Below are 26,100 nucleotides of genomic sequence, written 5' to 3'. Positions count from 1 at the left end.
TAATGTTAAAGTCAAGTCAAGACAGTGGACATTCCTGCAGTCAGCAATTGCACGCTCCCTCAAAAATTGAGACATTGTGTTGTGTGAAAATAAATATTTTAGAGTGGCTTTTTGTCCCCAGCACAAGGTACACCTGTGTAATGATCATGCTGTCTAATCAGCTTTCTGATATTCCACTTGTCAGGTGGATGGATTATATTGGCAAAGGAGAAATGCTCATTAACAGATGGAAACAAATTTGTGCACAACATCTGAGAGAAAAAAGCTTTTAGTGCATATGGAAATTTTTGGGATCTTTTATTTCAGTTCATGAAAAATGGGACCAACACTTTTACATGTTGCGTCTGTATTTTTGTTCAGTATATTAATGTGGTTTTTGTACACTAATTTGTCTACAAGCATGGCAGCTGTACTTTTAGTTATGGTTGGCCATTATCCAATCAACATTTCTCAATAGGTTCTGAAAAAGATCTGTGATTGGTCAAAATACCATTTAGTGGTAAAAATATCAGAATTGAGCTGCCCATGTAAACGTAGCCTTAGAACCCTACATTACATCACAAAATCATCCGCTCCAAGTCACGCATATATCAGAGGTTGATTGCTTGTCTTTCCATCTCCATGACAGCAGAGGGTGGTAAAGGGCTGTACAAACAGGAGAATGTCTTACATTGCCAAAGTATGACATCAAGGCTACTTTAGGATTCTGGCACACCACCAGTCACATACCAATCAACACTTTCGAGAGTACAAGCGACTTTGTATGAGTTTTAATCCACAGTAAAAGACAGCCAGGACATTAGTAGAGCAGTTTGCGACTAGATGTGCTACATTTGGGGCGGCAGGGTAGCCTAGTGGTTAGAGCGTTGGACTAGTAACTTGAAGGTTGCAAGTTCAAACCCCCGAGCTGACAAGGTACAAATCTGTTGTTCTGCCCCTGAACAGGCAGTTAACCCACTGTTCCTAGGCCGTCATTGAAAATAAGAATTTGTTCTTAACTGACTTGCCTAGTAAAATAAAATAAAAAATTAATATGTGTACCGCCATACCCCCATGCATTACAATGGTGCCCTTACCCTCAGTGTTCCCCATCGCCTACCACAGCAGAAACCCTGAACAACACTATTGCTGATGTGTGGAAACCGATAGTTAGTGACACTGATGTTGAGTTCATTAGTGAGAATTCTCTGATAAGATATTCAAAAGAGTGCAATCAGCATTAATCTGTGACTTTCATCAGAAGTGACGTGGGCTACACCATCTATGGGCTTTTGTGAGCTCATTCTATGAGGTGGATATTGGATAACACTGTCCCTGTGCTACTGTCTACCACAAGGTGGCTTGGATATTCCCTCACTATCATCACATTGGGAAAATTCCAAATTTGAGACTAGTGCACAGACCTTGAATGAGTGTCAATCACGCACAACATCAATGGGAGGTGTGTGAAAAGTTAGGCTACGTGCACAGGTCTCAAGTAAGGATTCGGCCCAATGTCCTCAAGGCACACAGTCTTCCTTTCTAAACAGTCAGTCCACTTTTAATGGTGGTGGTTATAGCTCTGGCTACAGGTGTGTTGGCTAAGAAATCAAACCCAACCAACAATGAAAACACATTAAAATTCAGTTATACAATTCAAAAGTCCAATCTAAAACAAAGCAAAGAGTTCATGGCAAACAAAAAGTCCCACACAACAAATAGAAAATGAATACCGTTGGTGTGAATAAGTATATACAACAAATGACAACTAAAGCAATAAACTAAAATACATACAATTGAACAAACAGAAAACATTGCATCCCCCATTGTGAAGTTAACTAATGTGGCCCTTCAGTGCACAGGTAGTGTTTCCAGTGCATAGCAGGATTTTTTATTTAGACATAGCCATGTCCTTAAAGCAGGGGTAACCACAGTATAACTGGATGTTTCCATGGTCTCTAAGCTACTTACCCACAACAGTATCATCATGAGAACCATGTGGCCAATACTGATGGGAATCAACATTGAAGAACACAGAACAGAGATGGGTCAGATACTGAATTAGTTACAGTGCTGTCGGCTCGCATATAGTGATCAACAACAACAAAACCCACTGCCTCACAGATACCATGTGATAAACATCTGATCTCTTCGCAGACAAAAAAAAGTTATTTACCTTGAATGGCAAAGTTTTTTTTTAAACGATTAAAGGGGGTAAAACGATGAGAATAAAACTGATAAAAATTAAGTTAAAAACTAAAATGGAAACAATTTTTCTTGAGATTCTGACTTTCACCCCTTAACAATCTCTGCTTGTCCTATTAGCTCTCTTTCACCACATGAGTGTGTGTTTTTCACAGGCCCGGTGTTTCAGTGAGTGCTTTGTTTGCCTTCATTCTTCTCTTCATCAGCAGCGGATTGGTCGAGTCCTTGATGGTCTTGATTTTGATTTGCTCATAGTCCACTCTCATGGTTGCTAAGGCACTTGTCATTTCCTCCTAGTAACAAAAATAAAAACACTATTAGCATATCACAGACACAATTTAAAATCATGTGTAAAGCACAGAGAAAATCCAAAGAAGCAAATACGCAATTGTGTAGAGTGTTTGCTTCTATGTTGTACAGTCTAGAGTAGGATATTATTGTGCTCAATCAGCATGGAAGAGCCGTGTGGATCCAAGTCAGAAGCAGAAAGAACGCTATCAAATCACTACAGTGCCAGTGTCTGTGCATGTGTTCACCTTGACCTCCTCCCAGACGTCCTGCTCCTCCTGCAGCACACGGCTGGTGTGGAGAGGGGTCTGAGGGACCTCCATAGACTGCTGCAGGAAGACCAGCATGGGTTAGCATTAGCACATAGCTTTAGAGAACACATTGTGTCAAACCAAGGCACGTTAATATAGGAGCAAACTGGAAATGTGAAAAGTACTCAGAAACTCTTGGATAAGTAGCACTCCCGAGTAGCACAGCGGTCTAAGGCATTGCATCTCAGTGCTAGAGGTGTCACTACAGACCCTGGTTCGGTTCCAGGCTGTATCACAACCGTCTGTGATTGGGAGTCCGATAAGGCGGCGCACAATTGGTCCAGCGTCACCCGGCCCACCCCGGGTTTACAATTAAGTAAAGATACCTTAATAGAAAATTACTCAAGTAGAAGTCACCCAGTAAAATACTACTTGAGTAAAAGTATTTGGTTTAAAATATACTTAAGTATCAAAAGTAATAAAGTATAAATAATTTCAAATTCCTTATATTAAGAAAACCAGATGGCACTATTCTTGTTTTTTAAATTTATGTACAGATAGTCAGGTGCACACTCCATCACTCAGACATAATTTACAAACAAAGTATTTGTGTTTAGTGAGTCCTCCAGATCAGAGGCAGTAGGGATGACCAGGGATGTTCTCTTGATAAGTCTATGAATTGGACCATTTTCTTGTCCTGCTAAGTAAGCATTCAACATGTAATGAGTACTTTTGGGTGTCAGGGAAAATGTATGGAGTAAAAAGTACATTGTTTTCTTTAGGAATGTTGTGAAGTTGTCAAAAAGATCCAATTGTAAAGTAAAGATACTGCAAAAAAACTTCAGTATTTTAAAGTATTTTTTACTTAAATACTTTACTCCACTGCAAACCAGGCAGCACCATGTATTTATTTATAGATAGCCAAGGGCACACTCCAACGTAATTTACAAGCGAAGCATGTGTTTAGTGAGTCCGACAGAGCATTGGAAGGCATTGAAATAAAATGTACATTATTTTATTTAGAAAAATAGTGAAGTAAAAGTTGTCAAAAATTTAAATAGTGAACTACAGATATCACAAAAAAAGAACTTCAGTAGTACTTTAAAAAAATGTCCTCCACAGTGTATTGATTCTGTTCATATTTTTATAATAACCTTGTACTATTACATTGTGATCAAAACACACTGCAGCAACAGTTGCTCAATGGGTGTACCACCTAGCCCAAAGGGTATATTAGGGGGAACACAAGAGGGGTGCTGTGCTTACATTGATCCAGGGGTGGTTCATGAACTCTGTGATGCTCATCCTCTGGGTGGGCTCAGTCTTCAGCAGGTGGCGGATCAGCTGCTCGGCTGGGAGAGAGAAAACACAGGAAGTGAGAGTTACAACTATTGTAAGCAATTCATACAGAATTAAAACTGCACCTATCCAATGTATGTGAAATCAAAATGTATATTGTTTTTATACATAATTCCCATCAATGTCATGATATTCATTTTGAATTTGGCCCATATAAATACCCCTGGCTTCTTTTTATTACCTTCTTCAGACACGTCAGACCACTCTGGGTTTGGGAACTCGTACTGTCCGTTCCTGATGCGTCTCTTCATCCCTGGGGAGATAGCCAGGCCGTGGTTGGAGTAGAAGGGAGGATATCCACAGAGCCTGGGGAGAGAGGCGGAGAGGAACATTTACACAAACCAAACCATGCTACGTCCTGTAAATGCTGCTATTGGGAATTGATTCATGCTGTCAAACTATTTTGTATCACTTACAGAATATACATGATGACGCCCAGAGACCACATATCACAGGATTTGTCGTACTTCTCTGGACCAAGAACCTCAGGAGCTGAGATAAAAGGAGGGAGAAAAACCAAAAGACTAAATAAATCCAAGCATTATATTTAAAGAACATAGTAAATTCATGGCATTGAGATCTTCATGAATAATTACACCAACAGGATTTAGGGTGTATTATAAACCACAGAGACAGTAAGCATGTTGAACAGCAAGCATGCAGACCGAGGGGCATGCCCTTACCAACATAATAGGGGGTGTAGCATGGCGTTGCCAGGGAGTTGAGTGTGGTGATTTCTTTTGCAAACCCAAAATCGGTGAGTTTGAGGAGGGCGTCTGGCCTTTTGGAGGTGTACAACAGATTCTCTGGCTGAGAGATGAGAAAATAGCATTACATTTTTTGACTATACATGTACATAAAATTTGTTCTGCCTGAAGGCATGTACAGTATAATTCTGTTCAGACAGGCTTTACCTTGATGTCTCTGTGAGCAATATCAATGGCATGCAGGTACTGGATGGCTTCACCTACACTCTTCATAATGTCAGAAGCCTCTAGATAGGGGGTGGGAGAGAGGAGAAAGAGTTCAAGGCATAACTGAGCGAGTGAAAAGTTGAATACCGGTGGAGTGAAGGGAGACATTCAAACGGTCCAAAAATGTGGAAAAATATGCCTTTACCTCTTTCTGTGAATGCCTGGTTCCCTCGGTCTTGAATATGGCTAAACAGCTCACCGCCATCCATGCTAAAAGATAGAAAAAACATTGAATAACATAGGCTAAAAGGATGTGTGTGTGTGTGCGCGCGCATGCATATGTGTGACCTACCACTCCATGACGATGAGCAGGCATTTTCTGCCCAGGTGGAGGTTCTCGTAGACGTCCATGATGCGTACGACGTGAGAGCAGGGCGACGCCCTCCAGTGCAGCTCTACCTCCCGACGAGCCTTTGCACAATCCTGCAGCATCTGAAGAGAGGGAGGAGATGAGAGAAGGGTGAGGATGGAATCAGAGGTTACAACTCATCTTCATGGCTTCTTTCTCATCACCACTGATTATAACAGACCGTAGGCTTTCTACATAAAAGTGAAAGCAATATGACAGAGTCAGAATTTCCGAGCATCAGAAGGGGATTTTTAAGCCTGAACAAATAACCAACAATGACACAAGCTTATGGTAAACCACAGAGCCGAGCTGCTGACATCTTTCAAAAAGGTTACGTAGTCTAGATTTCTCCTCAACCAGTGACTAGTGTACCATTTCCTCAACTACTGAGGATGCATCAGGCCAGGGGTCTCAAACTTTCAGTGTCTAACTTGTCACCTTTGTTTCTAAATGAGAAACAGCGCAGTGGCTTTTCCGCAATCAGTCATCAGTTTACTACGAGTTTAGAGAAGACCTCAATGACAGAACAAAAGCCTTCCAGAGGTAGTCACTTCCCTGACTCTGCCATTCAGATCTGATTACGGCAGCCTCAGACATCATAATAACATTTTCCTTCTTCCCAGATGCTACTGCTCCGGAGGCAGCCTTACGCAACCTAAAGACTTTACTTACAACTTTGGATTGCAAGAACAATACCATATGAAACACCAAGCTGGTGAATAAGGTGAAGGCTTAACCCCCGCTGTGCCTGCTGCGACAGGCCAGTAAACAAAACACACATTGGTAAACACTTTACAGTCAGATGCATTAATCAAAGAGAATCTTGGATTGGCATAAATTCTCCAACGTGTTCTTCCTCCAGATTAAGCTGGCTGTAAAATATATTACTTTAAGTGGATAACATCCACTAGCCTGTGTCCACATCCTGAGACTTGAACAGTGTAGAGGCCAGTTAATAGTGACGTGTAGCAGAGCAGTTTCATGGTAGGGAAAGGCTTCAGGAACACAGAGACAGACTGACATTTAAAAGTATAACTGACAGTGTTTAAGCAACATGAAATGTTAATCAAATCTTTTCATATACACCCTCAGGGCCTCTAAGCTAGCATATGGAATTGTTTTAAGATGGTCATACCTTGGGCTGTGGCATTCACAAAATTTAATCAGTCGGTGATTGTCAAGCAAATAACGGTCGGTCTCACGGTAACTGACTGTTTATGAACATAAACACATTAAGCTTCTACTGGCTTACACACAAGCCACTGATGAAGACCTTTGGAACATCTACATTTTAAAAGTCTAATACAGCCATGTTATATAGCCTACACAATAAATTCATTGCTCATTTTAGACAGGTATAAAGAACCAAGTTATGAAGAAAATGTATATTTCAGAAGAACATAATTGCATACTCTGAGTTGTCCTAATGTTAGGTCCTGATCTGGCTATTCCAAATGGCTGTGTGCTGCACAATTTTAGCAGACAAGATTTGCTTAGAATTCAGTTGCATTACATTGAACAAAGCTGAATAAAATATAAAGGATATTTTCTCCAAACGATTTGAGGATGTGTGCACATGCGGCTATTCTATGAAATAGGTATTCCTCTTTACGCTTAATTTAGAATGATTAATGTAACCTTAGTTGTTCTACAAATGTTGGGCTGTATGTTGGTTTTTTATACATTGTAAGGCTGTATGATGAGACAAATGACGATTTGAAAAGTTGCTTGAAAAGCATGTTTTTTGTGCAGGTTTTACACTCTATATCAGTCACTCATTCACAATTTCACAAGCACTTGATAATGCCTAGAATCTCATGGTGGCATCCCCTTTGTGTGGCTGTAATGCACCCTAAAAATAAAAAAAATGCCTTTTGCGGCCAGTGGCCGTTGTGCCCTTCTCCCTGAGTGCTGCACGCTCCATCACATGATCGGGTCTTTCTAACAGGCTACAAGTGAAGGCAGACACATCGGGAACGCAACTACGCGTTCTTATCCAATTCCGAGGTGCATATTGAAGATATTGGAAAAAAAACTGTCCATATTTACTTTGTCAGCGAACAAGAGGAGTAGGCCTAACGAATAGCAAAAACACTAGCTTAATTCATTCCACTATCCCCCATAGTACAAAGGTCGACCTATTCTATTCCGTCCGAGAAATAAATATTCCAAACAAAGTCTGGGAAAGTTGCGGAATGCGATAGTTCCCAAATTAATACAACCTCTAGCATAAAAAAAAAACTTTGTGTCTAACGCAACAGATCAAAACGTTTAGCTTCAAATGTCTTCACATTATACGCGCAGCAATACACACATGGTAGTTGGCTATAAGCGCGAATGTTCCATTAGCAGAAAACACAATTATCAAAAGTGACCACAAATGCAATTCGGCATGTAATACCTCTTATAATGAAAAGGTGCGTTTGTGGTGAAAATTATCTTTCCCAAAATTGAAACTCACACACTGCTTATTTTGGCCAGTTATGCTCTACACCCCTGTAAAGCAGATTAATGTACTTAATTTTAAGAAGTTATTTGGCCACTTTGTCTCACTAAAGCTTATTAAAACATATAGGCCTATGAGCTTGCTACTACATGAGGTGTGTGACTATGACTAGAAAAAGCTCACAAAAAAATGCATTGTTTCTTATGCTGGGCATCATTCACAAGTAATATATAAGGGTGACAATATTATCCTATCAGACTATTCTTGATTTTAATCTCATCTTTACATATACAAAAACAAAATGTGAAATTTGTTTTGATTTAGAATGGACCATTATCATGCACCTATCGAAACGGGCAGCGGAAATGTCATTATGCACTTAATAGCGAATGGAGGACACTTTTCCCTGTGGTTTATTTTCATACCAGCCAGGTAGTCTATACTCCCGTTGTAAATTAGAAATTCGCTTAACATTAGGAAAGTAAGAGAAATAAATATAGAATGCCTAGTCTATAGAAAGTTGATCCCCCTCTTTTTAGTAGAGGCCATCCCTCTGTTCTCTCGCACAATTACATAGACTATTGAAATGTTGCGCAACAAGAGCCCTCATGAAGTGTTTGATTAGATTTTCTTAACATTTGCATTGATGTCAGGGACAATATGATTAGAGGGACAATAGCGGTAGGGTAAAATACTTAAGTAAAAATACTTTAAAGTACTACTTAAGTCGTTTTTTGGGGTATCTGTACTTTACCATTTATATTTTTCACAACTTCTACCTCACTACATTCCTAAAGAAAATAAATGTACTTTTTACTCCATACATTTTCCCTGACACCCAAAATTACTAGCTACATTTTGACAGGAAAATGGTCCAATTCATACACTTATCAAGACACACTAACTACAAATGAGTCGTTTGTAAATTATGTCTGAGTGCTGGAGTGTGACACGGGTTATCCGTAAACAATCATTTTAAATAATTTAAAAATGGTGCCCTATGTTTTGCTTAATATAACAAATTTGAAATGCAAACTTTTACTATTGATACTTAACTACATTTCATTTTGATGCTTAAGTATATTTAAAACCAAATACTTTTAGACATTTACTCAAGTAGTATTTTACTGGATGACTTTCAAGAGTCATTTTCAATTAAGTTTACTTTTACTCAAGTATGACAATTGAGTACTTTTCTTTTTCCACCACTGGACAATAGAGGGCTGAGTACCAGGCAGTTAGTAGCCTACCAAATTTACTAATGACCATCAGCAGCAGCAGAGCTTGGAGAAGCCTAATTACCATGACTAAACAGTCACACGGAATTTGACTGCCTTCATGACCGCAGGTGTGGTGGTAATACAGTCACACCAACAGACTTAGTCAAGCTACCATTGTGGGCTAAGGGTTAAACACGGCAATAAATAAAATAATGTCTTATCCAAGACCTGAGTCTATGCAGAGCGGTGTGCCATAGCCAATCAGAGATACAGTAGGCCTTTATGCAAATAAGCCATTGCCACACAGGCCTGCCATCAGTCACTTTGAAATAGACTGTGTGTACAAGCAGTAGCAACAGCGCAACTTTAGCTCAAAGGCATTCGTGAAAAGCCACAAAATTCACCCGAATGGATTTCTGCAAATACCACAGGAGTCCCCTTACATTTGGGAACTTTACAGTCCTATTGATCAAACCACCATGAAAAAAGGTTCTCGCTCTCCCTCAGGTACGCACATCAACATCAACTAATGCAAGCCAGAGCGAGATGAGTCAAACTAACGAGTGAACATTAGACAAACCCTCTCAATCTTTTCAGCTAGTTGGCTGTCAAAATTGCACTGATAAACAATGGCGTAGCCTAATCTTCCTTATGCAGCTTGCCTGCCAATGCATGCTTGTCCTGTCAATGCATGCTTGTCCCGCCAATGCATGCTTGTCCCAAACCATGTTTTGACAACAATGTGAACTTGCCTGCTCGCCCATTTGATTGATGCCAAATACATTGGATTGACAACCAAAGTTATTTTTTTTAAATAAATTTCCTCCAGTGTCAGTAGGCTCGGGGATAGAAGAACAGGAATAATGAAGGTAATTTAAATGTAGTTAGGCTGTGACTGACCTCACACTCCAGTAAAGTAGATGGTGGGGTATGATCCCAGCGTTCCTCACAGTGGCAGTCAAGCACCCAAGCTAACTGGCTAAAGTTGGCTAGATACTTCCAGACAAAAGGGGAGAACACCTCACTGACCATTTCTCACCCTAGCAGAGCTGGTTAGGCTGCTAACATGTTACTAACTCGCAACACTGGCTGAATATGACCAAATGGATAGCAGTCGTTCAAGTGCAGCATAGCTAGCAAAGCGATTCACATTTCTTGCTAGCAAACCAAATGACACCTGCATCTCTAGCTGTAGCCACCGAAAAACAATATGAGTGGAAAATGTGGGTCACTCACCCAGTCCTCCAATGACATGACATCCTCCCAGCAGCTAGCTAGCTAACGTTAGTGCATCCCAAATGGGTGGAGGCAGCAAACAATGTACCAGTCCAGCTGTAATTTACAACCTGATATAACCCATTTTTAAAAACCTCTTATAAAAAGTTGGTTTAGCAGCATAAGCTGGGAATTTGAGGTCATGGACAATTAAGATTGTCTTTCATATTTGCTAAGTACTTAAAACGCTGTCAGTTTCACTTTAAGGCTCTTCTGGAATGTAAGACCAACACTATTCTCCTTAATAAAGTATTGTATGAATGTGGGATTATCCAGTACCTTTGACTCCTGATATTGACTTAATGCAACTCGTCCTTTATGCACTAAACCAGAACATGCAGAAATTTGAAGCAACTAAAAAGTAGGAAAATTGATTTTACAAGTGAACAGCACTTATAGGCTTAAAGAGAGCTCGCACTTAATGTATGTTGGAAGTTCGAGGCCCAAGGTGTCAGTGGTGTTGTGTCCTCCTGGCTGTTTACTGTACGAAATAGGCTTGGGCGATATACTGTTTATCAGGGTATTTCAAAATACCAACTGAATGATCTTCAATTCCGGCGGTGCGTGCTACACCCCTGCTTATACGGGGTGGCCCGTTCCTGTAGGTTCATGCTCTACAACATCCGCAGAGTACGACCCTGCCTCACACAGGAAGCGGCGCAGGTCCTAATCCAGGCACTTGTCATCTCCCGTCTGGATTACTGCAACTCGCTGTTGGCTGGGCTCCCTGCCTGTGCCATTAAACCCCTACAACTCATCCAGAACGCCGCAGCCCGTCTGGTGTTCAACCTTCCCAAGTTCTCTCACGTCACCCCGCTCCTCCGCTCTCTCCACTGGCTTCCAGTTGAAGCTCGCATCCGCTACAAGACCATGGTGCTTGCCTACGGAGCTGTGAGGGGAACGGCACCGCAGTACCTCCAGGCTCTGATCAGGCCCTACACCCAAACAAGGGCACTGCGTTCATCCACCTCTGGCCTGCTCGCCTCCCTACCACTGAGGAAGTACAGTTCCCGCTCAGCCCAGTCAAAACTGTTCGCTGCTCTGGCCCCCCAATGGTGGAACAAACTCCCTCACGACGCCAGGACAGCGGAGTCAATCACCACCTTCCGGAGACACCTGAAACCCCACCTCTTCAAGGAATACCTAGGATAGGATAAAGCAATCCTTCTCACCCCCCTTAAATGATTTAGATGCACTATTGTAAAGTGGCTGTTCCACTGATGTCAGAAGGTGAATTCACCAATTTGTAAGTCGCTCTGGATAAGAGCGTCTGCTAAATGACTTAAATGTAAATGTATAACTATAAGAAATCTAAGATGTTCAAGCTCCTGCTATGCATTTGGTTTGCTAACTTGCTATCTAAGTTGCTAGATGTCAAGGTAAAGCATCTTGGCAAAATTGTTTTGTGCATAAAAAAAAGATCCATCCATCTATAGTACCAGTCAAAAGTTTGGACAAACCTACTCATTCAAGAGTTTCTTTATTTTTACTATTTTCTACATTGTAGATTAATAGTGAAGACATCAAAACTATGAAATAACACATGGAATCATGTGGTAACCAAAAAGTGTTAAATCAAAATAGATTTTATATTAGAGTTTCTTCAAAGTAGCCACCCTTTGCTTTGATAACAGTTTTGCACACTCTTGGCATTATCTCAAGTAGCTTCATGAGGAATGCTTTTCCAACAGTCTTGAAGGAGTTCCCACATATGCTAAGCACTTGTCGGCTTCTTTTCCTTCACTCTGCGGTACAACTCATCCCAAACCATCTCAATTGGGTTGAAGCCGGGTGATTGTGGAGGCCAGGTCATCTGATGCAGCACTCCATCACACTCCTTGGTCAAATAGCCCTTACACAGCCTGGAGGTGGGTTGGGTCATTGTCCTGTTGAAAACAAATGACAGTGGGACTAAGCACAAACCAGATGGGATGGTGTATTAATGCAGAATGCGGAGGTAGCCATGCTGGTTAAGTGTGCCTTTTAATTCTAAATTATTCACTGACAGTGTCACCACCAAAGCACACCATCACACCTCATCCTCCATGCTTCATGGTGGGAACCACATATGCAGAGATCATCCATTCACCTACTCTGCGTCTCACAACGACACAGAGGTTGGAACCAAAAACCTCAAATTTGTACTCCAGACGAAAGGACAGACTTCCACCGGTCTAATGTCCATTGCTCGTGTTTCTTGGCCCAAGCAAGTATCTTCTTATTGGTGTTCTTTAGTAGTGGTTTCTTTGCAGCAATTTGACCATGAAGGCCTCATTCATTAAAAGTAATGATGGACTGCCTTTCTCTTTGCTTATTTGAGCTGTTCTTGACATGATATGGATGTGGTCTTTTGGCAAATAGGGCAATTTGGTAAAAGCATTAAGGAAAGAATTTGCACAAATTTACTTTTAACAATGCACACCTGTTAATTGAAATGCATTCCAGGTGACTACCTAATGAAGCTGGTTGAGATAATGCCTAGAGTGTGGAAAGCTGTCATCAAGGCAAAGGGTGGCTACTTTGAAGAATCAAATATATTTTAACAATTTTTTGGTTACTACATTATCTCGTGTGTTATTTCATAGTTTTGATGTCTTCACTATTATTCTACAATGTAGAAAATAAAGAAAAACCCTGGAATGAGTAGGTGTCTGAATTTGACTGGTACTTTATATAAAATTAAATGTAATGGTGGCCCTTGCTTGCACTTCCAGTAATACCGTATACCCGGTTTGATACAGAAACAGTATGAGTATGAAAATCTGGATACCGACAAACCCTAACTTGTAGCCTACCCACTTGCACATCAACAAACAAGAGTCACTCCCTGACGTCATTCAGTATCCCTGGGAGGAGGGGGCTCTGTACAGCTGGCACTGTCATTCCCTCAGCAGAACACACGTCAGACATGTTTATGGGCCACCTGAGCCTTGCAATGAGAACTACACAAAGCGCAGAATAAATATCAGCCCATTGAGAGAAGCAGGAGATTGAAATTCACTCAAGTGTTTTCCCTGTTAGTTAACACTATCAATGTTTCCCTTCACAGTGTCAATTGTGATCGAATCAATGCAATATTAGCCACTTTCAACAAAACATACCGAAACAAACTATACAAGAGATGTTGTTGTCGGCAGAAGGCATAGGAGTAGGATTCTATTGCACACAATTCAGCCTGTACTCTACACAGACCAGTGCGGCATAGCCAATCACAGCTGCAGTAGGCTTATATGCAAATAGACCATTGCCATATATGGATCTGTGCCATTAACTTTTTTTGTGGCCCGTTTACAGCAGTGGTCCTACAAATTGCACAAAATGTGCTCATTTCTCGACATCTTTGAAAAGCGAGTCAGGTAAAGATCTGGTTTGTCAGGGGCAGTGTTATATTTTGAGACAGCCTTGAATAAGCTAAGTAGCCAATAGACAGAGGGGTAGCAAAATGTGTCTGATTCTGTTTATTATATTTTGTAAAGTGGTTTCATGCAAACCAAACATGTTGAGTCACCTTGTCTGAAGGACAAGCGGATAAACAGCTTAATGTCAAGCCTGCATGTTTTTTTTTCTTTCAAATGTCTCATAGAATGTTTATTTTACCTTTATTTAAGTAGGCAAGTCAGTTAATAAAGAACAAAATTCTTATTTTCAATGACGGCCTAGAAACAGTGGGTTAACTGCCTGTTCAGGGGCAGAACGACATATTTGTACCTTGTCAGCTCAGGGATTTGAACTTGCAACCTTTCAGTTACTAGTCCAACGCTCTAACCACTAGGCTCCCTGCCGCCCCATGTAGGCCTACATTAAACACCACACATTGGCTGCTACTGTAGGCTAAATGATAGAACAGCTACTGCAATGTTAAAATGACATGGGATGCATTTTCGCCACAGTTTATGGTAGGCCCCTCTGGTAGGCCTACACTATGATCAAAAAGCCACAGTAGTCTACTTGGCCACTTAAAACTAACTTGAAGCAGGAACAGCCTCAATGTTCACAGTTGCAGAGGATTTTCACAACGTTCAAGTTTAGCTAAAAATGCCAACATCAGTATCGGCCCGAGGTCTAGTTTAATGCCGATGTGCAAAACCAATGTCAAAGCTGAGGTGCATACCAATATAACGTAGGTACATGACGTAATGATGACACATACAATTTTGCGCTACACTTGCAAAACAGCATCCCTAAACTAGCCCAAAATGTCTGCTGTGTGGATCAAGCAGTCATTTGAAAGAGTTTTTAAAAAACAGCAAGATGATGTAATGCATTGCCCTTGACAATCAACCGATCTCTGTCGTCGCTGAGGTTGGCTTTCGTGACTGGTCGAGCACCGGTACACACTACCAAGTGCCCTATTTTTCAGATGTTTCCCTACCAGAGTTACACAGTAATAGCGTCACAACATACTATGGAATGCCATTTGGGTCTAAAAAAGATACACGTCAAATAACACTATTTGATAAATAAGCCTTTAACTTGACACATCAAATAACAGTCCTATTATAGAATGCTGTGTGCAGAATTTGCACGTGCAAGCAAAGCGTCACAACTACTATCAGTAGCACTGTCAAAGCTGTACAAAAGAAGTCTGCAAAAAAAGCAAAGACCGGCCACGAAGGATGTGTTTACAATAACGCGCTGGGAATAAAGCAATATTTGTTTGACCACAACTTCTGGGGTAGCTAGCTAGTTTTAGCTTGGTACCTAGCTAGCACAAATACAACCAGTCTGAAAACAATGACCAGTAGAAACTCCAGTCATTTTCATTATTCTTAGCAATGATTTGGGAATCCTTGTGAGTAAGTATTAGCTAGGTAGTCACTTGTTCAATCACTGAAATTGAACTTCAGTTCATGAAAATAAATAGCTAGCCAGCTACTTAACCCTGTTGCCCAAAGCTAACGTTATAAGCAGCCAGCTAGCTTCATCTGGCTAGTGAGGCTCGGGCCAGACTTGGTTGTGAAGCTAGCCACAATAAGGATTAGGCACAATAGTGGAATTTGCGATTGCCTTCAAAATAAGAGTCCCTCTTTGAAAGTGCCGCAGAAGGTTACAATTGGTGGAATCATGCCATATTTAGACTAGATAATGTTACACAAGGTTGGAACATGAAGCAATGAAATGGGTTATCAGTCTACTCGGTGACACCTACAGAACACAACTGAAGAGTTTACGCAAATATTAGCATTGTATCTCTTATCGCGGGACTGTGAACATGTAAAATCACCTCCCCAGTCACCATATTTGGGGGGTGTATGGACATTCATATTGCACTGTACAGCTTTACCTAAGGATTGGGGCTCAATGAAATGGGTTATCAGTCTACTCAATACCCAATATATTTTTCCCCCAACGTCCTCCCCAGGAGTTTTTTACCTTTATTTAACCAGGCAAGTCAGTTAAGAACAAATACTTATTTTCAATGACGGCCTAGGAACGGTGGGTTAACAGCGGGTTAGCTGCTTGTTCAGGGGCAGAACGACAGATTTGTACCTTGTCAGCTCGGGGGTTTGAACTTGCAACCTTCCGGTTACTAGTCCAACGCTCTAGCCACTAGGCTACCCTGCTACCCCCCTCCTCAATACACATAGGTTGAAAATAAATGTAGCTCAACGCCGTTGTTTCAGAGTCCCGCAATAAGAGCTTCGATGCTAATGTTTTCTGGGTGTCACTGAGTACTCATACCTATGGATTGTGGATCAATGACATGGGGGTAAGGCTGTGAAATAAGTACGCCCCAATGCAATTCTAAAGTATAATACAACCAGTGTGATTTCAACATTGTCAAATGAACAAAATTGTCTTTTGTTGATTTTATATAACATTCCAACCTTATTTAGCATGATCTATTCAATTATGGCAAAACTATACTATGTATTCATTTGCGTCACTGTTAATTACATACTTTTATTTTGAAGGCTAACTGCAAAGTCCACTATTGTGGATAGCTTCATATAGATGGTCCGACCACTATTAATGAAATAAGAACTCTTATAAATTAGGGTTATTTTAGATGATCCCTAGCTATAGCTACTGAAACAGATGTTTTGCTATGTTTATGGGGAAGAACATTGTTTGCATCCATGAGCTAGCTAGCTAGCTTTTTTTTTTTTTTTTTTTAATGACCAGCAGTGTAGGTGTGCAAGACAACTTTACCAGCATTATAGCATACGTATCGATTAATTGTTGTATCATATGAACTACGAGTGTGTAATCAATGTGTAATAACTACGGAAAGAAATGTATTAACACATTAATCTTAACATAATCACTAGTTAAGTACATATGGTTGATGAGATTACTAGTTTATCTAGCTTGTCCTGCGTTGCATATAATCGATGCGGTGCCTGTTAATTTATCATTGAATCACAGTCTACGTCGCAAAATGGGTGATGATTTAACAAGCTCAATCGCGAAAGCACTGTCGTTGCACCAATGTATACCTAACCATAAACATCAACGCCTTTCTTAAAATCAATAGAAGTATATATTTTTAAACCTGCATATTGCCTGCTAACATTAATTTATTTTAACTAGGGAAATTGTGTCACTTCTCTTGCCTTCTGTGCAACAGAGTCAGGGTATATGCAGCAGTTTGGGCTGCCTGGCTCATTGAACATGTGTGAAGACCATTTCCTCCTAACAAAGACAGCCAACTTCGCCAAACGGGGGATGATTTAACAAAAGCACAATCGTTGCATGAATGTACCTAACCATAAACATCAATGCCTTTCTTAAAATCAATACACAGAAGTATATTTTTTAAAACCTGCATATATAGTTAATAGAAATTCATGTTCGCAGGCAATATTAAACTTGGGAAATTGTGTCACTTCTCTTGCGTTCATTGCACACAGAGTCAGGGTATATGCAACAGTTTGGGCCGTCTGGCTCGTTGCGAACAAATTTGCTAATTCAATAACATAACATTAAAGGTTGTGCAATATAACAGCAATATTTAGACTTATGGATGCCACCCGTTAGATAAAATACGGAACGGTTCCGTATTTCAGTATTTCACTGAAATAATAAATCATAGGTCATTAATATGGTCAAATCTGGAAACTAAGGCTCGTATTTCTGTGTGTTATTATAATTATGTCTATGATTTGATAGAGCAGTCTGACTGAGCGGTGGTAGGCAGCAGCAGGCTCGTAAGCATTCATTCAAACAGCACTTTGCTGTGTTTGCAAGCAGCTCTTCGCAATGTTTATGACTTCAAGCCTATCATCTCCCGAGATTAGGCTGGCAATACTAAAGTACCTATTACAACAGCCAATAGTCAAAGGTATATGAAATACAAATGGTATAGAGAAATAGTCCTATAATAAACGCCAACCTAAATCTTCTTACCTGGGAATATTGAAGCCTCATGTTGAAAGGAACCACCAGCTTTCATAGGTTCTCATGTTCTGAGCAAGGAACTTAAACGTTAGCTTTTTTACATGGCACATATTGCACTTTTACTTTCTTCAACACTTTGTTTTTGCATTATTTAAACCAAATTGAACATGTTTCATTATTTATTTGAGACTAAATTGATTTTATTGATACATTATATTAAAGTTAAAATAAGTGTTCATTCAGTATTATTGTGATTGTCATTATTATACACACACACACACACACACACACACACACACACAATTTATATAAAAAAAAAAAATCATTATTATATACACACACTTATTTTATTTTTTTTGTCAGATTACATCGGTATCGGCTTTTTTTGGCCCTCCAGTAAATCGGTATCGGAAAAAAATAATCATAAAATCGGTCAACCTCCAGTTATTTGACATGTATAGTTTTTGACACGCAAACGACGTTCCATAGAAATCCTGGTTGAGAATGAAACAACTGAACAAATGAACAACGAAACAGCACAGCAAGTGAATGAAATAGGTTTTGATTATGTTTTACTGGTAATGGGGATATATGTAAATGCCAACAAAATAACTTTTTGGTCAGTGTGGTGTGAGTAAACTTTATTTAACTATGCAAGTCAGTTAGGAACAAATTCTTATTTACAATGACGGCCTACCCCGACCAAACCCAGATGACGCTGGGCCAATTATGCGCCGCCCTATGGGACTCCAGACCACGCACGGCCTGATGTGATAGAGCCTGGATTTGAACCAGGGACTGTAGTGACGCCTCTTGCACTGAGATGCAGTGCCTTAAACCGCTGCGTCCATGTGTGCGTGCGTTAACTATTTAACTGTACTAGAACGCTTAAAAAGGTCACAAAAATTAGAAATTGGTTATATCGGTATTGTTTTTTTTTGGCAAAGAAAATAATCAGACATTGATATCGGCCAAAAATGTCATGTTGGTGCATCACTAGTCACAACATCTATATTTTTTAGATGTTGTGACCAATGTTCCGCCCAAATAATTTTTGGCACCGACCAAATTTCAGGTCTACTGAATATATATTTTTATTTATTTATTTTTTAATAAGTGGAGACCACTACCAGCCCAGTCAGTTTTAATCGTAAGATTCAGTATTCTGCTATACCGGTTAGCTGATAATTCATACAAGCAAAAACAGGAAGGAGTCTCTTCCCTCCTCACAGACAGCCTAGCCATTGGCAGAGATACGGGAAGAATCTTCCCTCCGTATACCGACAGGCATTTGCAGACAGGGACGAATCTGCTCTGCTTACACAACAGCCCCTGAAAGGACACTGTCGGGAGAGGCAATGTTGTTCCATTTCCAGCACAGAATCTCTGACACACATATATACACACACACAGCAGGCGATTCATACAGTACTATGCTCAAGAGACCACTTGATAAGCAGAGTCTAAAGCACGTACAGATCTGAGGCTAGGCTAGTAGGCAAACACCTATCCAAAGAGGGAAAGGCCATTTAAAATGGTGGTTCGTCATTCCAGGGAGGTCTCTCCTCTGGTTTGCCCGTCTCAGGACACCTGCCCAATAAACGCTGAGTGTCTGCGTGGAGCATGGTGCTGTACGAATCCAGACCGAATAATCCTCCAGTCATCTCTGGACTCTTGCGCCAGGCTACTTTTAGAGCTCAGACACACAGGAAGGACCGTCAAAATGTTTGCAGTACTCTGTACAGAGTGTCGGCAGTCGATGTCTTTTGTGTTCACACAGCAAACACCTTAAAGTCGTCAGCCAAAGCCCTGTTAAAATACTTCAAACCATGTGGCAGTAGCATTATTTGGATGTCTGTGTTGCTTTAGGGTCTAGTTCCCTCAAACTCAACTCTGGACCTTGAAGCCAGTTCCTCAGCCTTTCTTCATTGTTCTCCTCTAAAATCCAGGACCGATTTAGACCTGGGACAGGTTGATTTAATTATCAGATAGAACAGAAAACCATTAGGATCCAGTCCTCGTAGGGTGCGAGTTGAATACCCCTGGTCCAGTCAATGTTTGCTAGCTAGCTGATATATAACAAGCTAGCGAGATCAAAGAAACAATTATATTCAATATCCATAAATCACATACAGCCCATATATACATTTTTGCTAACGTTAGCGTGACTCACTAGCTGTTGTGCTAGCTAGGTAAAGACAATGCATTGACTCTTGGCAGCCAGCTACTTCATGGAAACTAATCTATTGTGATGTAATTATGTTACTAGCTACAGTGGCCAGATAGCTAGCTTGGTAAAGCATTGAGTGTTGTGTGCATTATGCTGCACTTACCACCCCATTCATTTCAAGTAGTGTGTGTCACTACCGTGCTCAGTTAGCAAGCTAACATTAGCTAGCTAATAAACAAACATTATAAAAAAAAATCATTCAAGGACAAAACTCCTTAGACATAAAAGAAGTAAAGTACTGCTCTAGATTTTTTGCAGCTTTATTGTTTTAGTTGGAACAATGCTGTTAGTTCCCCCACGCGGAGATTCACCCCCTCTTATTGGCTCAAAGTCAAGTTATTGGCCACTGCTGAGCATTGTGAATCCACAAGTAAAAACAGCAGGTTCGTCGGTACACAGCAGGTACATATTTTGTTCTAGCAAAAGAAGGCCTCCTACTGTGATGCACCTACCAACAGTCAGATTCTCAGGGTTTTTTTATGCTTTAGACATTGGCTTTTTCTCCACCAGCTAATAGTATTAGGACGGGCCAAGCAGGGAAAGAAGAGACAGCAGGGATGGGGTTACGAATAGCAAACCTTTCAGCTTCAGATTGTAGAATAACTCCACTTTGAGCGACTTAACGCACCAATTCCGAATGTTCACTCTGTTGCTCTTTAAAGAAAAACAAGATTTCAATCTGGGGGGGGGGGGGTTCGATGTGGCAGTTAATGGTGTTAGTCCACCCATGAGACATAGGAACAAAGCCAGTATCACTTCCTCAAAATCATCAGAATGAATCTAAGATACCTAAAAAAAAAAGCATTTTAAAAAGTAATTAATTGACATTTTTGCAGAGGTTTTAGTCACTCAATTTTACATCAAGTAAGTGCACAATGCTGCTGGGCTGGTCTGTCCTACTGTCTGTGCGTTCTGCGGTAGGATTGTATAGAGCAAAATCACCACAGCTGTGTATCCTGGTGTTAGTGGGCAAGTGAGCATTGTCAAAATCAAAACCCAACCCTGAAGTAACTCATGACAAAACTCAATTTTGGATGAAACTGACCAAAATTATGCTATTTACTTCGTAGTCAATTTTGACACTAGAATAAATGTTTGTCTAATATTGATGCCATATAGGCCGTTTTTGATCAGAAAAGGCCATTTTTTTGCTTTCAGTTGCGCTTTAAGGTAGAGTAAGAACAAAGCAGTGGCCAATTACTCAAATGTTGTAAAGGGAACATGTGCTCTTCTCTCTATCCCCATTAGGCTTAATAGTATTAGCCTGGCCCAGGCAGTGGAAGAAAGGGTGTAGACTAAGCCTAAAAGCAAAGCGCTCATCCTCAAGACTTTGGACGCAGTAGAAAAGGAAGGATTTGAGAGGTCACAAATATTCAGAGGTTCATGATCTTGAGTCTTTATTCAAATATGTAAATCTTTAGCCTTATATAGACTATATGGCAGAGGAAGAATGACATCTGTTCTTGTGCAATTCCTCCTAAAGGCAATTCGTAAAATACAACACTGAATGAAGCCCTTCTACAGCATACCAGCTTAAGGGGCCTGACAGTCAAAGCCCTGGTCACAATTAGAGCTGGGGGGGATAAATCGAAAATGAACGGCAACGACCACTTATCGTGAGCATTTTCCTGATATCGTTCATTACAATAAGTAGCCTATACTAGAGAAAGGTGAAGTTCGAAATAAGCTTGCTAATATGGGTTGTTGTTAATGGGACAATTGATGGCTACAAACTAGTAGTATAAAAGGTTTTTTTTAAAGTATCGTTATTAATTCTGTCAATTTATTGCAATATGGATCTCCGTCCATATCACCGAGCTATAGTCACAATACAACATTACAAGCTGATCGATAAACCCATATACCAGAGGTGTCAAACTCATTCCACAGAGGGCCGAGAGCGGGATCTCGCTCCTCCCTTGCACTTGACAGATGAATTAAGATCACTAATTAGTAAGAACTCCTTATACCTGGTTGTCTAGGGCTTAATTGAAAGGGAAAAACCTGCAAACACTTTTATTTTTTAAATTTAACTAGGCAAGTCAGTTAAGAACAAATTCTTATCTACAATGACGGCCTACGCTGGGCCAATTGCGCGCCGCCCTATGGGACTGCCAATCACAGCCTGGATGTGATACAAGCTGGATACTAGGACCACCATGGAATGAGTTTGATACCGCTGCCATATACACATCCGACACCTCATCCTCATCTCCACTGCAAAGTCAAGCTGTGCTCAGCATCACAATGCCACTAACCCCGGTTGCCCAATCAGAGCAGGAGGATACATGCATCAGGGCTGACCAATAGATCCCAGAGGAGCAGACTGAGGAAATATCTGGGGAAGTTATCAATTTTCAATTATCTCTGCCTGAAGGCTAACACTGGGGCTCAGCAGGCAGAAACACTGCCCTGAGGGGCAATGAAAGAACATAAGACTGTCTGTGAGATGAAGAGGTGTGAGGTGAATGGAGAGAGGTGGCAGGATGCTGCTATTGTTCAGGGCTTATCTGGGAAACCTAGAAATCAGCATGGGACATCTGTTTGTTTCAAGTCTGTCAATGATCTAGAGATTATTTTAGGGTTGACAAAGAACAATGCACTGAAGTGAACAAATGAGTGGCATATGAGTTTCTGAATTTCAGAAATAACAGTTGTCATACATTTTTTGAAAAACATCATCCTTTTTCTGCAAATTTTCCTGGGAAGCGGTTATAAAAGCTTATAGCACAAAAGAAACGGATGAGTTTTATTCCGAAACATATTTTCACAAACAATGGATTATTCGTGACTCACTGAATCTCACAGTTGCTGAATGTCTGTACCTGAAGCCCAGCCTACTAAGTCAATAATGTCAGGGCAAAGACACATATTTACTATTTAACTGTGTTATATAAATAGGCCGACAGATCAATGTGACACACTACTTCCATATTTCAGAGTATTTAGTAAACAATGACAGATTTCCTCTGCTGCACCGTCTCTATATCATTCACAATTTTTTTGTACTCCCTTTTCTGTAGAAGTTACTGCTAGTTAATAGGATAAGTCAAATAATGGCAGCAGAAGACCTTTTGTTAGTTTCCGTATCAGCTTCAGGGTAGACAAGAGGCCAGAGCTATTTGGGGACCAGAATGACAGCTGCGGTATGACGATCACGAACACCAGCAAAGAAAAGCCCTGGTTGAAAGCAATGTTGACACTAAACAGCAGCACCAAATAGGCCTAAATACAGACATTCAAATAGGATCAGAAAGTTCTCATTTTAAAAAGTGAGAGGAGAGGCTGACCTTAATGTAAATCAAGAGCAATGATTTGCTCTATCAGCCATCCTGATGGTCGGATATGAATCATAGGATTTGTAGTGTAGAGTCAGGGCCTCAGAGGAAGTGGCACCCACAAGAGATTAACTAGGCCTCGGAGGTACTCTGGTCTGCTCTCTTGTGAGCAGTATTAGAGTAAACAGATTTCTTTCTCACTCAAATGGAATTGAAAACTTGAACACAATAAAATGTACTCACACTGAAAACGTCAGTGCAACAGACCTATTACACTTCAAATCTAGGTAAAAAAAAATAAAAGAATAATAATCTAGGTTTAGGCTATATCACATTGATAAAGAAAAAGAGAGCTGCACACCCAATGAACTCAGATGCAATAAATGTATAACCAACCTTGACAGGGTCGAAATGTTGGTTATAAAATGATTGCATCAGAGCTCCTAGTGTGGAGCTCTCCTTTTCTTTTTCAAATATTATACTCCGCTAGCCAGCGCCGCTGGCTAAACAGGTGTGCGTTTCTCTCGCCTTCAAATAGATCAATCACATTGATAACATTATATGGTAACAAAGTTGCAAGTGACACTCGTGAACTTATTCAACTGCCACTCTGGAAATGGAATAAGGTGGTGCATTGTGTGCTTTGAAAAGCGTGGGTATGTTGAGGAATTCCTAAGCATTTTTTCTGTCCAAATGAAAGACCTTTTGCAGAATGGCAGTACAATACCATAATTGGTCATTCATAAGTGGGATGGGGGGGGGGGGAATAATCAAATATGCACGGCTATAAAAGCACCATTCTTTAAAATGACATTGTTTCACTTGGGCGGTTTACGTTTTAGTATACAGTCTCAAAAATCACAAGAATGCACAAAAACACATTTACCTTCAAAGCGTATTTATCTCCACTTCCTTTTTGGAATATCTCCAATACTTTCCCATTTATGCCCATGCCAAGGACTTGACTTGTAACTTTGTAGTCGTCAGTTATGGCATTCTTTTTAATCTGAAGAGGGTTGTGGGGTTTGACGAAAAACGGAGGAAAGGGGGCAGAGTTCAGATTTGGCGCTTGCTGTTGTTGCTGGTTCGGAAAGGCCGGTTGGTTCTGGTTCTGAGCGTTCGATAACATTGTTCTGATTTGGTTTGAGAGAGCGGGTTCACTTATAACAATTCCAATTTTACCGCAGGGAAATCCTCAGTTAAAAATAGTGGTTTCCTAATGCTAGCTACCTGCTGATATGTGGTCGAACTCGCATGCTAACGTTAGCGAGTTATACAATCACAGTGCCAACTTCCAGTCGAGACTCAAGTGGCCTTAAAATAACTTTAGTTAGATTACTATCTAACACGCTTATTGATTAAGCTACTTGCTCATGAACAGTCCCTTAATATTCAAAGTTATCTCGCGACAAAGCTAACGCTCCGAAGCTTATAAATTCATTCGTTTCCACACTCTACCACCTGCATTGAAGTGAAGTCACCACCAGAAATAGGAGGAGCTTTTTTTCGTTAAGCATCCGCTTTCCGTTCTTTGAACATGTGTTTATCTTGTCCGGTATGTCCAGTATTGGTGGCCTTTCTATATTTTCAAGGTAGCTCCCACTGAATAAAATCTTCAGACTTCAGTATCGAACGTCTCAGTCGACACGACTTTCAGGTTATATCTTGTTTGTTTTTTTCCCCACTCTCGCTACCGTCATGTCATAATGACCTCACAAATTTAACTCGCTCGAGACTCGAATCTCCGGAAGATCTCCATTTCTACCTACTTGCGCCTTCTCTCCGCGTATCCTTCTCAAAACCCATTGGACAAGAAAGCCAGAAGTCCCTCCTCTCTGATCGTATCCTCCAATGGGTTTCGAGAAAGAGAAGAGAGGACGAGAGCATGATGCGATAAATTACATTTGAGATCTTCCCACAGATTGGATATTTTAAAGGCCCAGTGCAGTCAATATTCAGTTTAAAGGACCTTCACGCTTCGAACACACCGACAGTTTAAGGCATTTTGGTACAGCAGAATTACATTAATTTCCAATGAAACGCTGCGTTTGCCTTGCAAGTGCAGTGCATATATTGGATTTATCGAACGGTATGCGTCAAACGGTATGCGTAGACGGTTTGACAGCAATGGTTGCAGAAGGTGAATGTTGAACTTTTGTTGCATACATATCCAGGTGCCGCGTACTATTGTGTTCGAAGCGTTAACGCCTCATATCCACCAGATGCATCGAGCTCTTTCTGTTCCACGGAGGTCATTCATTTTCAAAGTCCGCAACGCTACTTTGGCGGTGCCGTACTAGGTTGTGGTGCATTCTCTGTGCCGCATTCATTCAATATTTCTTATCCTGCATTGCTTTACCTTGCGGTGGTACAAACAGAAGTACACACAGACTCCAACTAGCTATCTTTTAGCAAGTTGAAAGCGAAGCAAGTGCCTCAAGTACAGAAAATGGGGACTAGACACAGCGAAACATCTGCATCAGATGGACATTGTGCATAAAGGTCCAATGCAGACGTTTTTATCTCAATATCAAATAATTTCTTATGTGTAACAAATTAATTAAATAATTAAAATTGTCAAATTAACAAAAACAGCTTCTTAGCTAAATGTAATTTCTCAAGCAATAATTTTGCTAGGACTGTCTGGGAGTGGTCTGAGAGAGGGGCCTAATTTGAGGAGCCTAATGATAGGGATTTGTAACCTAAAAACGAGTTGTTATTGGCAGAGAAGAGGGCAAACAATCTTTTCAAACAGCTCTTTGACTAAAAGTGTATTTTCATAATTTCCCAGTGTTATTTCAACCTCATAGTCGGGATATATATAAAGCACAGTAATATCACGTGTTTGACTGCACTGGGCCTTTAAGGTATCTCATAGGACCAATTTACGGCAATTGACAGAATC

At 40.5% G+C, this 26,100-nt stretch overlaps 2 protein-coding genes across 3 annotated transcripts in view; one reads left to right on the top strand and one right to left on the bottom strand.

Annotated features, from left to right (window-relative positions):
* The window catches only part of LOC135527929 (eukaryotic translation initiation factor 2D-like), a 47,584-nt gene that overhangs the window by 762 nt on the left and 20,722 nt on the right, over nucleotides 1-26,100 (top strand). The window lies entirely within an intron of this gene.
* LOC135527928 (MAP kinase-activated protein kinase 2-like) lies at nucleotides 281-25,002 on the bottom strand. Of its 2 annotated transcripts, none has more exons than XM_064956594.1 (10): nucleotides 24,082-25,002; nucleotides 5,349-5,488; nucleotides 5,202-5,266; nucleotides 4,997-5,076; nucleotides 4,766-4,892; nucleotides 4,499-4,574; nucleotides 4,264-4,388; nucleotides 3,990-4,075; nucleotides 2,721-2,798; nucleotides 281-2,477 (listed from the first exon to the last, which is right to left on the bottom strand). In XM_064956594.1, the coding sequence occupies exons 1-10, from the start codon at nucleotides 24,322-24,324 to the stop codon at nucleotides 2,334-2,336; spliced, it is 1,164 nt and encodes a 387-aa protein (XP_064812666.1). In that variant the 5' UTR covers nucleotides 24,325-25,002; the 3' UTR covers nucleotides 281-2,333. The 2 variants fall into 2 exon arrangements, with proteins under 2 accessions (XP_064812666.1, XP_064812665.1); XM_064956593.1 differs by having other exon boundaries at nucleotides 2,721-2,801; nucleotides 24,082-25,000.

Source organism: Oncorhynchus masou, chromosome 33 (assembly GCF_036934945.1).
Source record: "Oncorhynchus masou masou isolate Uvic2021 chromosome 33, UVic_Omas_1.1, whole genome shotgun sequence".
Classification (NCBI taxonomy): Eukaryota; Metazoa; Chordata; class Actinopteri; order Salmoniformes; family Salmonidae; genus Oncorhynchus; species Oncorhynchus masou.
The sequence above is the reverse complement of the archived record's forward strand: the minus strand, read 5'-3'. Positions and strand labels throughout refer to the sequence as shown.